The sequence below is a fragment of the Lepisosteus oculatus genome, chromosome 19 (assembly GCF_040954835.1).
Source record: "Lepisosteus oculatus isolate fLepOcu1 chromosome 19, fLepOcu1.hap2, whole genome shotgun sequence".
Taxonomy (NCBI): Eukaryota; Metazoa; Chordata; class Actinopteri; order Semionotiformes; family Lepisosteidae; genus Lepisosteus; species Lepisosteus oculatus.
This window is the reverse complement of record NC_090714.1, coordinates 3587846-3602741: the sequence shown is the minus strand read 5'-3', so window position 1 is coordinate 3602741 and position 14896 is coordinate 3587846. Positions and strand designations below refer to the sequence as shown.

Sequence of the window (14896 nt, the reverse complement as noted above, 5' to 3'; positions counted from 1 at the left end):
CATCATCCTGAGAAACACCACCCGGCCCTGAAGCATGGTGGTGGAGCCTCGTGCTCTGGGCTGCGTCGGGGCCTGGAAGGCCTCTGAAGGTAGAAGGCACAGTGGATGCGGCAAAGCACAGTAAAATCCTGGAGAAGAACCTCCCAAGTCCCAGGTCTCCTGCGGACCGCAGCGGAAGAATCGTCTTCCACCTGCACAGCGACCAAAACAACACGCGAGTGGCCTCAAAACTAAAAAGGTCCATGTTCTGGAGTGACCCCATCAAAGCCCAGACCTCAGTCCCATTGAGAATCTGTGGTAGGGACCTTGAAAGAGCTGGTGAGGACTCGTGGCTGTAATTTCTGCCATAGGTGCCTCTACCAGATATTGACTCAAAGTGGGTGGATGCATATGCACTTTGTTATTTTTTGTTTTATATGTCTAAATTAATTTAGATCTGTAGAATGTTGTTTTTACAAGACTCGGGCGCCCCCTTTCATTACCCAAAGACATAACTACCTGTTCCAATTCCTGCACGCTGGCCAAGCTGGACGAGTGGTGCTATTATAATGATGGTAATTTGCTTGGCAGATTCAGGGCAATTTACAGTTGCCTACGTTACACAGTAAGTGGATAAACAAAATAGATAACAGAATCAAGATGATGATTTATTGCATAATCTCACCTACAAGTGACCGTGCAAGTCTGAAAGGAGGGATAATTCAAACATCAAGAAGCCAAGTGCAGATTTGTGCCTGTGTGGGGTAGATATTGTGTAGTGATCCAACAGCACAAGCAGGTCAGCAAAGAAGAGGTGTACTTTCCGAGTCCAGGGAGGCCTGAGTGCAGTTACTGGGGGAGGAAATGCCTGAAAGTGCGTTTTGTACCGAGCCTGTGAGAAGACCTTGCTCTTTGGCCTTTGATGACACGATCCTTTTGTTTCCCATTTGTCTTGGGCCCTGCTGAGCTTATTGAGCTTGCGGCTGCTGCTGGAGGCGATTTCAAAAGCTGACTGCCCGCGAAGCGAGTCGTGTTCATGATATTAGAGATGTTTGCGGTGGCCATAGCTCCCCACTGCTGAATATCCAGATCATTGGTCTCCCTTTTGGTTTTCCTCTCATGGCCGCATTGACCCACGGAGTGCCTCACGCCAATCGGTGAGCTTTCATCTCAAGGTAGCCGTTCTGATTTATAGAGGGGGGGGGGTCTACTTATTTGAAATGGCCTCCGTTTGTCATTTGCCGCCTAAGGGCATATCTTGTTCAACTCCATGGATGCTAAATGGGGGCAGCACAGTAGAGCAGTGGTGAGCACTGCTGCCTCGCAGTGCTGGGTGCCTGGGTTCAATTCTGGACCCGGGGTGCTGTCCGTGTGTGAGTTTGTATTGTACGTTCTCCCCATATTCATGGGGATTTTCTCCAGTTTCCTCCCACAGTCCAAAGACGGACCGGTAGGTTAATTAGCGTCTGGGAAGACTGGCCCTGGTGTGAGTGTGCGTCTGTGTCTGCCCTGCGATGGAGTTGCCGTTCTGTCCAGGGTGGACCCCCGCCTTGTGCCCATTGCCTGCCGAGACGGGCACAAGCTCCCCCGCCACCTTGAACTGGATAAAGCCGTTAGAAAGCGGATGGGGTTTGCCAGACCTTGGAAATGATTTGCTTGTTTGTTTGCCCTTCGCGTATGGAGTCCGGGCCGAGCACACCATCCACTTCGGCTGACCTCACGTGGAAGTTTGCAGAATCCCATCCTATGTAGTTGAAGAAGTGCGTCATGTGGCACTGAGCCCACCTGCTGGTTGGTGCCCATGGAGATACCCACCACCCCCACAAACGCGCATTGAGTCACGTCCAATTGCAAAACAGATTCGTCACCCATGAAACATTCTCTCACTCGTCAGAGAGGTTGTGTTTTCCTGTGGTTTTGCAGGAGACCTGTAAAACGCCGACACAGTTTAGAAGCATTCCAGTAACTCCTGAATGATGGTGTGCTTTGTGCTGTGGGTGGAAAGAGCAGGAAGACTGAAGGCTGTCAAAAGTCTGATATCCAGAGCTACAGGGGCTGAAAGGCCTCCCTCTCATTTGTCACCTTCCTAATCTTGTTTTGTAATTTATAATTAATACAATTATATGTCCATCAAGCTTATTCTTTACAGTATTAGAATTTTGTTTTGCCCTTTTAAAGGAAAAACAAATGTCCATTTAAATTAAAAGTTACATGGAAAGAACTAAAATGAGTAGTTTTGGTTCATGTGTGATCTGTTACTCATGCAAAGTCCCGGGACCACACAGGATAATGCGCTGAGCCGGTCATTATCATGCAGGTGCTTTCTAGTTGTGTTTACACTGTGGTCTTCCCTGCCTCAGTCAGCACTAGTGTGTCAATGTCTACACCTTTATCTTTATGTGAGACATTTGAAGATTCTCCCTAAATCATGTTTTGTAGCAATCACTAAGCATTTAGGGGAACATATCTTGCCTAACTGTTTAATAAAGAAACTTGATATGGATTCATGTTGGGTGCCTTCGTTTGTGGGCTAATGTGATCTGGTAGTTTACCAGCTACATGGATATGCAAGTAAAACTGAGAACGGGAGACACCTCTTTTCCCAAAGGGTGGTTGGAGGTCTGGAACAAGCTACCCGGCCATGTGATGGATGCCAATCCCCAAGCTTGTTTCACAAAACAGCTGGATGAGACCCTGGGATGAAAGCACTACAAACGGGGATAGATGGACCGAATGACCTCCCCTTGTTTGCAACCTTTAAGCTCTTTTTTCCTTTCAATAACGGTGTTTTTTTCCACTGCAGAATAAAACCTGTTTGTGATGAAAGGGTCTTGTGGTTAATGCATCCATCTAGACTTTCAGAATGATCCCGTATGTCAGTTAGCAATGTGTATTGTACGACATTTGAACCAATGCCATTTCATATTTCTGATTATGTGTAGGTCAGCTGATGTCACCTGTACCTCAATTAAGCTCAGCAGGTTACTGTCCTATGTGCTCTCCTAAGAAAAGCTGGTGTTGGTTGTACAGACTTCAGGATATTCCCTTTTCTCTGGCAGGCCTTAGTGTCTAAAATACTGTCGTACATGGTCGCACTGTCTAGAAACAAAATGGGCTTTGAACGAAAATACATTCATGCTTGCTGTAAACATAGCTTTTCAGGCACACTTCTGTATAGACAGCACTGGCTTTTTTTGCCAAAACAATGAAACCCTCCAAAACCTAACTAACCATTGCAGCTGAGACTTAGGTATTCAGATAAAAATGTGCTCTGGGACGAGGAAGCGGGTCTGGTTCAGGGGTTCTGACCGAGCTGAAGAATTTCAAAGGAAATTTAAAGCACTGAATTCTTGATCTGAGGGTGAAGAGTAGGTATACTTGGGTGTAAAAAAAAAAAAAGGCAGCGGTTCTGAATCTGTACTGCACAATATTTATTTGGCATTTCTAATTCCCTCGGGTAATGAGCCTATGTTGTTACACTCTCGAGCTTTTTGTTCCTGTATCTGAAACTAGATGTGTTTTCCTCCTGAATTATTCAACTGCCACAGTCACCGGCACACTTTATACTGTAGACTGTAGATGACCTTTTTTTTCTAAACAAACCCTGGCTAGTTCCCAAAAAATAAATTGTACAGCCATAATTGTTCAATTGTGGCTGTTAGAACATTTTAGCTATATACTGGTTCTTAATTATGAAGAGTTAACATGAAGTGTGAAGTAATGCTTGTTGGGAAAATACATTTTGAAGCATTTTATGTCCTAATTAGACTTTCCTATTCCTGGGTTGCTTGCCGTTGCTGTCCATATGTTCTTTTGGCACAAGGTGAAATTTAACAGTAACATGACCTTCAGAAAATGGGATTGCTTGGTTAATTTATTCTTTATGAGGCCAAACTAAAAAGGCAAAGAAAGTAATTCTTAATCTGCAGTCTCTGTCTTGTACCAGCCTGTCAGGTATTTTTATGACTTTATTTTACCGGCTGTGCAAATTGAGAACTTCTCATTGGCGTTGACCATCTGGAGACCCATTTACACAGCAGAGCATTTACTTTCTGTTCTTAAGCAATTGAAATGAACTTAGAATAAAACTTCCCATATAATTAAAGTTACTGGTAAATTATAGATGTGATAACTGCATTGTTACTTAATTGCCAGAAAGTTTTATCTCATAACTTCTAACAGGAGCAACTTCTTGAGACATAATCTCTGGTTATCTGATATTACCCTACACCTACGTTTTTCCAGCAGATTGTGCAAATTGATAATGATTTTTTTCTCCCCTAAACTGTGTTCCTGTAAGGTCAGGCAGTCTTCAGATTTTGGTTACTGCTACATCTGTTACCTGATCTCATTATGGGTTTAGTTGTGGGTTAACTGGACAGATGCATGTGATACGTGGGAAAGCTTGGATAGGGGTGTAAATAACTGAACCAGTTGAACAAGGTGAGATCTTCGGAGATTGAGGAAAGCCCCGACAGACTGGACTGCTCCCCAGCAGCTGGGTTGAGCTTCCTTCCGCACCCCGCGGTTGCATTGTGCGCTGTGTGGAGCCCGTTGTGGAAGCAGCCTGTTTTGCTCATCAGTCTCCTGGTGTTCTGTGTGATCCTGCAGTCCGCGGCTTTGACACCGAGGCGGACTTTGAGCAGTACGTGAAGTCAGACCCGGAGTCGGGGAAGATTCTGGCGGCGCTGGTGTTTGAGCATGCCTTCAGCCATGAGGACGAACCTTTACCGCTGCAGGTAAGAAATGGGCCGGATCTTCAGAGCGCTGTTCCGTAGTCCTCCATGTCCTCTCTCAGCATCTCGGTGTCCCTTTGTCCTTTTTTCCGAGTCACGTCGCCGGCCATCTCCCAATCTTGGGGTCACGTTGCTATCCGGCCGTGCTGGGGATTCTCCGAGCAGTCGGCACCCAAGGACACTCTCAGTTCCCTGCGACACTGCAATCCCACTCCCCTTGGGCAGTACTGTATATCCCACGACAAGCACCATTACCAGGAGGGGGCAGGAGGCCAGGATTTTGGGGGTTTTTGAGCTGACTCTCTTGTTCTTTTCTTCCTCTGAAGGTGAGCTACCACCTGAGGTTCAAGTACAGCCCCCGAAACGCCCCACCAGCGGAGAAGTCCGAACTGAATCCCAACAATGACCGCGACTGGCACACGCTCAGTCTCTTCCCCCTGTTCCAGCTGCCGGGGCCCAGGGAACCCAAATACAAAACAGGCGGAACCCCAGGTAATGACCACAGAGATTCTCCTTCTTCGTTACGACAACTTACGAAGCACGCCAGTCGCAGCTTTCACCAAGAGGTGACTTTCTGAGTGATCGTTTTTTCTTAGTTGCACAGTTCCCAGCAAATCCGTCCCGTCAAGAATAAGCTCAGATCTCTGAAACATGGCAGACGAAGTGTGAGGGAGTAGTCCTTGATAATACCTTTTATCAAGTGACCTCATTTCCTTCTCGTTGTTTTGGGGTTTTCTTTGCCGAACTGAATCCTTAAAACATATCCTTAGAACACGACATTGCCTGTACACGGAAAAGAAAGGGTGTTCTGAATATTCAGAGGATGTGACGCATTAAAAAGTAGCCGTGGAAAGTCAGCAAAATACTCTTCTTTTATTCTCCAGGGGAAGGAGGTGAATTGTGAAAAAAAGCCTCTGATCCCACTGCCGCCGTATTGCCTGAATGACCAGGCTTGAAACGAGAGGTCTTTAGGTTTAATTACTAGCCAACAGCTGTCCAAAGATTCAGTAGTTTTGTCAGAAAGAATGAAGGGCGAGGTGAGATGCGAGACATCTTCCACATTCTTGGGTATCCCGTCTCCTGTTTTTCCACCTGAAGATGACTGATGTAATGGCGCCGGAAGGAGAAAAATTGATTCCTAAAAATCTTTTTTTCCTCCACGTGCAGCTGAGTAAAACTCTGGCTCAGGGCAGAGCAAGGCAGTTTCCCTCATGGGTTCCAGCCTGTGATGGGCTACTCTGTCATTTTAAAAAAAAAAAACAAACAAAAAGAAACAAAAGCCAAGCAGGTCCACTTGCGCCAGACCTGAAACTCTTCAAGAATAGCAGCCGGCAGGCCATCTGCGATATCGCTGCGCTTAAAAAGGGGAGAATGCAAGTGAACTTCCAGTAATATCCTGTCAGGGATAATTTCATGGTACCTGATTGTGGAAAAAGCCCTCGCCCCATGGACAGCAGTCTCTCATCAGTAGTTAAGTGCGGCTCCCGCTGTCCAAAGATTCATTTGAGGCCCAGTATAGGCTGAGCACTTCAAGGCCTAGTAGATGAAAATGGCACACTGCTGCCGGCCGGGAGCTGTTGTGATCTCGACGTCTGCTCTACGCCGCAGGCTACTACCGCGAGGGATTCCTGGCCATCCAGCACGCGGTGGACAGGGCCATCATCCGCGCCCACGACTCGGGCTCCCTGCTGGACCGGCTCCACGTCTGGCTGGAGCGCTTCCCCTTCCCGCCCTACATCAACGACCTCTTCATCCTGGCCATCCAGAACCAGCTGCCCCTGCTGCTGGTGCTCAGCTTCACCTACACGGCCCTGAACATCGTGCGCGCCGTGGTGCAGGAGAAGGAGAGGAAGCTGAAGGTAACGGCAGCCCCGCCCGGTTACGGCCCGGTGACCGTGCAACGTGGAGGTTTTTTCATGCAGCCCCCGTGTTCACCTCCTCCGTTTTGCTTTCCTGTGTCCCCTGTGCGCAATTGCGATGTTCTATGGGCAGATTTTTGACGCCTGAAAACGACCGGTTCCGAGCAGGGCCGGATTTTGGTGTTCGTTGGCCCTAGGTGCTATCGCTCCAAAATGCGCGAAGAGAGGGGTAAACGCCAATTTAATTACATCAATCGAGACGATGCGCTTTAATCTATTCTCATGCTAAACCACGTGATTGAGGGAGTGAGTCGAGTGACCATCAGTTCCATACTTTCTGGAACAGCCGCTAGATAGCGTCTGATTATTGATTTGGAGCCCCTAGAGTCGATCACAAGCTCGTTTTTCATCAATCACTAGTGATTCCCTCCTTCATAGGCCCTTGATGTTCTGTTGGCCCTAGGCACTGGTCCCAAGAGTTATATGTGAAACGGGCTCTCTCAGGCCGTGATGCCATCTGTTCTCTTTATATCGCGGTCTGCTCTGACCTAAATGACAGGGCCGTCCAGTCCTGGTCCTGGAGGAGCTGTGTGTCTGCAGGTGTTCTAGGTCTGTGAAAAGCACCGGCACTCCTATAAGAAGGGAAACGAATTGCTCCAGTTAAGTTGATGATAAACTTACCTGGATGAAGCGCTGGGTTGGAATCAGTTCCTGATATTGCTATAGGCCCTCCAGGACCAGGGCTGAACACCCCTGCTGTATTGTCTGAGCCAGTATCAGTGTGAAAGTAAAGCCAGACATTTCTCTGTTTGCAACATTTGCACCCCAGAACAGTATTGTGGAAAAGCAACAAACAACAGGAAAGCAATTGTGTTCGTTTTTTTTTCTCAAGTAGGAGCGTACACACTCACCTGCAACATGTAGTCAAGTCAACTAGTATCTGTGCACAGTTCTGAATCATTTAAGTGTTTAGCTTCTAAGGCATCGGAGTGAGAGAAGCTCTGGGCTCCCCTGTTTTGCAGCGTTTGGGTTGAAATAACATCTTAGTGAATGTGCTTGTCAGACAGTCTTGTTTGCAACTAAAAATGTACTTCCTTTCCTGCAGGAAACAAAAAAGTAAAAGTACCTTTTTAAATCTTGATTTCCTTCAATATGAATGTGGTCTGTTTCCTCAGACCACAACACAAGTTTTTTAAATTAAAATCCTACAGCAGTGTCATAACGTTATCCTTAAAGTTTGAGCATAACGGACGAGGAGCAGAGATCTACAGCCTGATCTGTGACACGAGGACCTTTCAGTATCTAAAGGTCCATACTTTCATCAGTTAAACCTGCCCAATTCTCACGATCAAAGCAGGCCAGTGCAAGTCAGGAGTTGATTCTTCAGAAGGAAGCAGTGGGCTGGTCAGAGAGGCGTTGACAGCTCTTCTGGAGGTCTGGAAGGCCTGTCTCGTGCCAGGAAGCAGTCTGCAGTGACACTGCTGTGCGCTTGTCTTCCAGGAGTACATGCGGATGATGGGCCTCAGCAACTGGCTCCACTGGTCCGCCTGGTTCCTGATGTTCTTCCTCTTCCTGCTCATGTCCGTCTTCTTCGTCACTCTGCTGTTCTGCGTGAAGGTTAGTGAAGGCCGGGTTCCCACCGTTGTCATCATTAGCTCTCGGGAGACAAAATCGCCGTTATGCCATCGTTCGAAATTATAATCCTTCGCATATTGGTGTTCTTGGATTTATACCCTGAAGGAAGGGGTCTCTTTTCTGTACAGTAAAGGAACGTAGCTCTGCGACACTTTGCCGGTGCGTTCCCTGGTCAATAGCAGTGCGTGCAAGTCTTAAATGCCAAACGCCTCTGCTTCCCCCCACTGTTTACTTTGATTACTGTTACTTCATATACTTTCTCACAACAGGCACTTGTCTCCTGAATCCCACAAAACAAACTCAGAAAAAAAAAGACTCAAGCCATTTTTAGCATTCCAGCTAAGGGAGTTGGGTGTACTGAAAATAAACTGAAGTCCAAGTTAAACAAAGTTTAGATAAACATTCGCCGTGACAGAGGGAGGTCCCTGGAGTTATTTCTTGTGAGTGATTTGGGAACAACATCTAGAGTATATCATTAAAAGTTTGCAAAGCAATGTTAATGAAAAGCACAACAGCAGACAGACAGGTTCACCAAGCACAATTATTTGGCCTAGCAGGTTCTTTTGCATCATGGTTATGACACCAATGGGGGTGGAAGCACCATTATAAAACGTGCTCATTCTTCTGCTCCTAGATTGGCATTCTCTAGGACGATGGGCTGTGTAGCTTATTATTTTCCTGGGGCCCAGTGTGACATTGCTCTGATTGCAGTGCATGTGTGTGTCTGTCACCTTCCAGGTGAGCCCCAATGGAGCAGTGTTGACATACAGCGACCCCACCCTGGTCTTCGCCTTCCTGCTGACCTTTGCCGTGTCCACCATTAACTTCAGCTTCATGATCAGCTCCTTCTTCTCACGAGGTGGGTTAACTCCCTCGCAGGTGGGATCCCCCTGGGAGGGGGGATTCGGGGCGGGGGGGGTGGGCATTGGATGGCTCTGACTGTGGAAAAGAAGACCCTTTTGAACATGTCGGTTCAGCGCTTTCTGGACCGACGGAGCTGAAAGAAGCCGATTCCACCTGATCTCTATTCTTCGTCTTCTGTTGAGCATTAATACATAAACACGAATGTCATTTGGATTATTTCATTTTTCTATGCCAAATAAGGAGAACCTTCATATGAGCAATTTTACATGATAATGGCTTTAGCAAGTGTGCGCTGTTGCAGATGGTTGTTTCTGTGAGGCCCTCCAGCCCCATAATTGGAAGTGTTGGAGTTTTGCTCTCTCCTGTTATTCTGTCGTGCTCATACCTACCTGTTTGCTCATTTATCCGGTTAAAAGCTCTTCGGGGAGGGATGTGTAATTGAATTGACTTCAAGCTCTTTCTCCTCTGCCCACACAGACAGCCTGTGGTTGCCCATGCAGAAGACTCTTCTCCATACACTAGAAAGTGGCTTCCAACACGAAAGTGCATTTCAAACTGGGAACAGCAAGGGCGTCTTTGCCCAAAGGGTGGAACAAGCTACCCGGCTATGGTGGTTGAAGCCAGTACTCTGGCTTCTTCCGAGAAACAGCTGGATGAGATCCTAGGATCAAGTAGCTGTGAACTATTAAACAGGCTAGAGGGGCCAAACGGCATGGTTCTGGTGTCTTTGTTTGGTCAGCAAGGGGAGTGCCGTCTCTCCAGGAGCTGTAAGAACACAAAGGATAGGGTCAGCAGAGTAAATCGCAGGCTTTGGAGCACGTTTCACATCACCTGCCGCACTAGATGAAGCCAGAGTTAGTGCATCGCACATGTGGGCCCTTGTGACACCACCTCACACGCCATGTCACTGTATCTCTGACATGCGAGTTGAATAGTCTGATAATGGCTGGGCCATAGCAGGGGAGTTTCCTTAGCCGTGGAGCCATTATTGAATTTAACCTCTCTGCTGTTGCTCTTGACTCATTTCTGATGCTGTTCAGAGAAAATGGAGACAGTTAGCCGCAAGGCCCCGTGCCGATTTTGTTCCCGGTGAACTTTGGAATGGCACAATTGAGCAGTGATTGAAATTGGACTGTTACTGCGGCAAGGTGCAATCGCCAAGTTCTTTCGCAGGTGTGGTATTGCCTGTGGTTTTAAGGAGGGAATAATGGCAGCTATTCAGTTTTCCTACACAGCGCATTCTTAAATTGGGCTCCTAAAAAAGCCCCAGCAAGCCTGTGAACATCAGCAGGAAAGCGTTATAGCACTCTACAGCACTGTCTTTCATGTCCAGTCCCTACAAAAAAGTACATTTTTTACATTTTAATGTGAGGATAGTGGAAATTTTGAACTGGTTCAAGTCAAACTGCAGAAATGGAGGCTTGCCTGTCTCAATCGCCAGCACCTGTCCTCCCATGAGTTTCACTGGGAGTGGGGCTAATCGTGTCTTTTTCTTCTGGGGTGAACTTTTGACCCCTCCCAGGAAAATACTTAATACTCAAGCATGCTCTTGGCCTTTCTGATCCCTGTGACAACCTTATTGTTACTGGCTCGAAGACAAGGCTTTTTGGCCCTGACGATTGGCCATTATTTATGTGATGGTTATTTTTGTTTTGCTGATTTTGTCATTGTCATTTTATCATTTTAAAATTGCCATAATTTTTGCAATGCTCTTTGCTGGCAGAAGCTTGAGTGTTAAAGAACAGTTCTGTGTTCAATAATATTGTAATAGTGTATTTTGGTTTTATTACAGCACTTCAATGATAACGATAACAGTTCTTTGTGCAAATTACCCTATAAGAGTGTGCTCCAGCTTGCATAAATGGTAGTTGTGCAGAACATGTTATTGGTTAGTGTTATTGATTATGTGATAATGACCTTAAATCTTGACTATCTGGCATATTTGGTTATCCAACTCTGCTAATTCATCAGGGATATTGGATACTAAAGCTTTTACTAAGCCAGAATCATTGCTATAAATTATACAAATTTAAAGAGGTAGTCTAGACCTGATAATAATAGCATTCAATATCCTCAAGGGGACCCAGAGGACTTCTTCAAAATCAATAATGACACATGAACCAGAGGACACAAGGGAAACTACTTGGAAGTGCATTCAAAACAGGGAACAGGAGACCCTTCTTTACCCAAAGGGTGGTGGGAGTGTGGAGCAAGCTGCCCAGCCAAGTACTTTGAGTGATGTAGATTATTTATACTACCTAATAATAATATTGATATGAATGTTCTTGAAGTTTGTTACCCTCCTTTCTCCCCAGCACAATACCCTCTGTCAGACTGGGAAAGGATCTTAAATAGCAGTCTCTATACTCATTTATATTTATAATGCTTGTTGTTTTGTGATGACTGGCAACTTTATTTCTGAGGATCTTTGTATGTTTGTAAAAAACATAAAAACACAAGCCATAAAAAAGATACATGTGCTTCGGCATCATTCAAGATAAGATCCTCCAATTAATAAAACTACTTACTACCAAATGGGCTACACAGCCCAGATAGCTTCCTCCTGTTTGTTACCTTTTTATGATCCTAATGCATCTCTCTGATATTTCACTAATTACTTCACCGCATCTGCTAATTTAGTTCATAACCTTATACTTCTTATGTTGGCCCATAATTACACGGTGCAGATTTGCGTTCTCGGGTGGGCGCTACATCAGCCATTGTCCTGTCAGTGGGTGCTAGCCCTGTCCTGAGGTGCATTGCTAGCATACAACAGCAGTGCCTCTTAGGATTGATACTGTTTCTTGTGTGAAAGTCCATGTACAGTATGTCTGTGTGAAGAGCAGTCCAGGGTTTGGGAGAAAAAGCATTACTTATATCTGCTACAGTGACATGATTTATAGAATACTAAAAATGTGACAAGTAAAAAATATAGATCCAGTCCATGCACTTGTGCAGTGAAATAGAAATGTGGGGTTTACTTGTTCTCTCCTCTCGGCTGTACCTTAAAAGTGAGGACTTTCTGCATGTGTGGCAGACATGAGACGGTGGTTTCAGAGCAGTAATTGTGTGGGGAAAAAAAAGAAACATAATCTGAACATTAAATTATATCAAAGGGCAAAATGAAAAGGCAAGATTCACACTCTTTTGTGTGCTTTTTTTCAAGCCCGCAGGTCTTGAAAATCTTTTATCTCCATGGCAAAAAAAAAAACCAAGCTGTATTGAAAATGTGCTATTGCCGAAAAGAAAAAGAGTGATAAAAACTGGGGAGGGGACAGAATGTCGGAAGCTGACTGACAAAATGGCCTTTGATATCTAACAAACAGGTAGATTTCATAAGGTCTGGGTCTTTATTCTTGTCCCTTTTGTGTGAAACAGTGATTTTTCTGAGCCATCACATACTGTACACTGGCTCTTCAAGAACCAGCTAATTAAATCTGTAATTAAGCAAAGCTCTATGTTCTCATCCTCGTCTTTCTCCCTCGGAGTAATGGAGTGAAACGAATTTTCTTTGTTGCTCTGTGCGCTCCACAATGCCCTGAATTAGACATCATCACCAGTGACTTGCTTCCCTGCTAAATAAAGACGCGTTGCCCAGATCAAACTACAGCTGTTTTCGCTTTTCATGTATTCGATTCTTTTGATTTAAATTTCAATGTGCTGTTGAATGGTACTGCATTAGAAGCATGGTAGCCAAGGCTGAAAAGCCTTTTGCAAAGCACTTAGCCTCCTACACCGGCAGGCTGTAAGAGCTTTACCCTTTTTTTTGTGGATTATGTCGAGCATAGTTTTAAAAGAACCCATGTTATTGGCTTCAACAATGTGGATGAGCCCCGTGTTCTAGTCTCCTACAACCCTTTGTGTAAAGCAGTGCCTTTTGGCTTCAGTCTGAACTTCACTTCTCCTTAGTTTTCACTTCTGTTCCTTGATATCGCTTTCATTTAATGAAACCAGATTGTGCAAACCCAGGGAATTGGGATCAGGTCCAAGTAATCAGGATCCAAAGGGTACTGTCTTCTGCAGTTCAATGTCCCAGATCACTGTAGTAGAGCTTTAGATTGACCAGCAGCAGCCTGGATTTCCATAGAGGTCTTGTCTGTACTGAACAGTGCTAACTTTGCTCTGCTCCTGAGTTCTGATGAGACCAGATTACATTCAAAATCCTTCACTTCCTGTGCATCTTTTGAAAAAAAAAACAACCAAGTTGTTGTCTCTGAGCCAGTTACCAATATCTCCCTCGGAAACATGTCGTGCCTCGGTCAGTAAGAGAAACTGGAAGGTGTTTCTTCAACGTGCAGTGGGGTCCGACAGCTCTTGAGCCTGTACCTTTTTTTTTTCTTCCTAGCCAATGTGGCGGCGGCTGCGGGCGGCTTCATCTACTTCCTTTCCTACATCCCGTATGTCTTCATCTCTCCACGCTACGACCTCCTGTCTCACCCGCAGAAGGTGGCCGCCTGCCTCATCTCCAACGTGGGCATGGCCATGGGCTCCCAGCTCATCGGAATGTTCGAGGGCAAAGGTCAGCGAGTGGCGAGACGGGTGGGGGGGGTTAGGATTAGAGTCTCTGCCTGTTTTGAGAACGACTTGTCTGCTAAAAAGCGGCAGATCTCAAGAGTCCGTGAGTGAGTAAGAGCTGAAGACCTTAAGACTGCTTCCTTGGGCTGACAGACGAATTTGAACTCACGTACAGCGTGTAGAACAAGAGCTTTCCTGGAAAGAAAGCCAGACCAGAAACAGGAGGAGAGCAGAGAGGATGGGCTTGTATCCTGTTGTGTTGCAGTTGGGCAGAGCTGAGGAGCTGGGAGACTGCTGTTCGATGGCCTGGGTTCTGGTTTGATAGTTAATTGATGGTTAACTTGGGTAATGTTCCCAATCAGTGCACACCAGTGATTTAGGGTGATCTTTTAAAGATGGACTGGGCAGGGGGAGGGGGCGGGGGGGGCGCTCTCATGGTGCGGGATGCTGATGCGACCTCTTCCTGTGTGTGCGTGTGTGCTCAGGCACAGGGATCCAGTGGAGTAACCTGTTTCAGCCGGTGACTGTGGATGACAACTTCTCCCTGGGCCAGGTGATGGGTCTGCTGCTCCTAGACTCCTGTCTGTATGGGCTGGTGGCCTGGTATGTGGAGGCTGTTTTCCCTGGAGAGTATGGGGTCCCTCTTCCCTGGTATTATTTCATCCTGGTAGGTGCAACTTTCCCAGCCTTTCTATCGGGGGGGAGGGGGGGGCTTGAAAACTGAGCATGTTTGGTTTTGGCTTAGTTCCCCATGCTGACATTTAAAGGATGTTTTTTACATTTTGTTTAAAAAAATACTCTTAATTTCAAAACCACTGCTTTTTGATGCTTGAAGGACGTTTTAAAACCTCATTCCCTGCTGAATGTAGACTGTTGAAATAATGTGATCCCGTTTTTGTGGCATTCTCTAATCCGTACGATGTGTGTGGTCATGCAAAGCCTGTACTCTTGGTGAAAATATGCTCCACTGTTTTGACATCTCGGAAGCACTGAAACGATGCCTGTGGTGCCACAAGTTTTTTTTTTTTCCCAGTGTGTAAAAGACAAAAGAGCGGTATTAACTCTGCCATTTTAAGTCGCTTTTTGGTTTTTGAACATCGGTGGTGATCTTGCTCGGGCAATTGGTGATGAGCAGGATCAATTAAGGAATTAATGAGCTGGTTGTATTAAAGTGCAGCCCCGCCAGGTCATCTCATCGCAGGAACATGATGTATTCAAAATCTCGGTTAGAACCTCTTGTATGTTCTTGGTGGGCTTGGGTTCAGGTAGTCAGGTCAGTCTGAGCAGAAGGAAGATCCTCTAGAATTG

The 14896-nt window shown here is 45.9% G+C and overlaps 1 protein-coding gene across 4 annotated transcripts in view; it reads left to right on the top strand.

The window, feature by feature from the left end:
• The window catches only part of abca3b (ATP-binding cassette, sub-family A (ABC1), member 3b), a 59535-nt gene that overhangs the window by 13877 nt on the left and 30762 nt on the right, over positions 1-14896 (top strand). For all 4 annotated transcript variants that reach the window (XM_015359858.2, XM_015359861.2, XM_015359860.2 and 1 more), the window contains exons 4-10: positions 4591-4718; positions 5042-5207; positions 6324-6574; positions 8075-8191; positions 8948-9068; positions 13419-13592; positions 14074-14255. In XM_015359858.2, the coding sequence (XP_015215344.2) occupies positions 4591-4718; positions 5042-5207; positions 6324-6574; positions 8075-8191; positions 8948-9068; positions 13419-13592; positions 14074-14255 (1139 nt within the window). The remainder of the gene's footprint in view (positions 1-4590; positions 4719-5041; positions 5208-6323; positions 6575-8074; positions 8192-8947; positions 9069-13418; positions 13593-14073; positions 14256-14896) is intronic.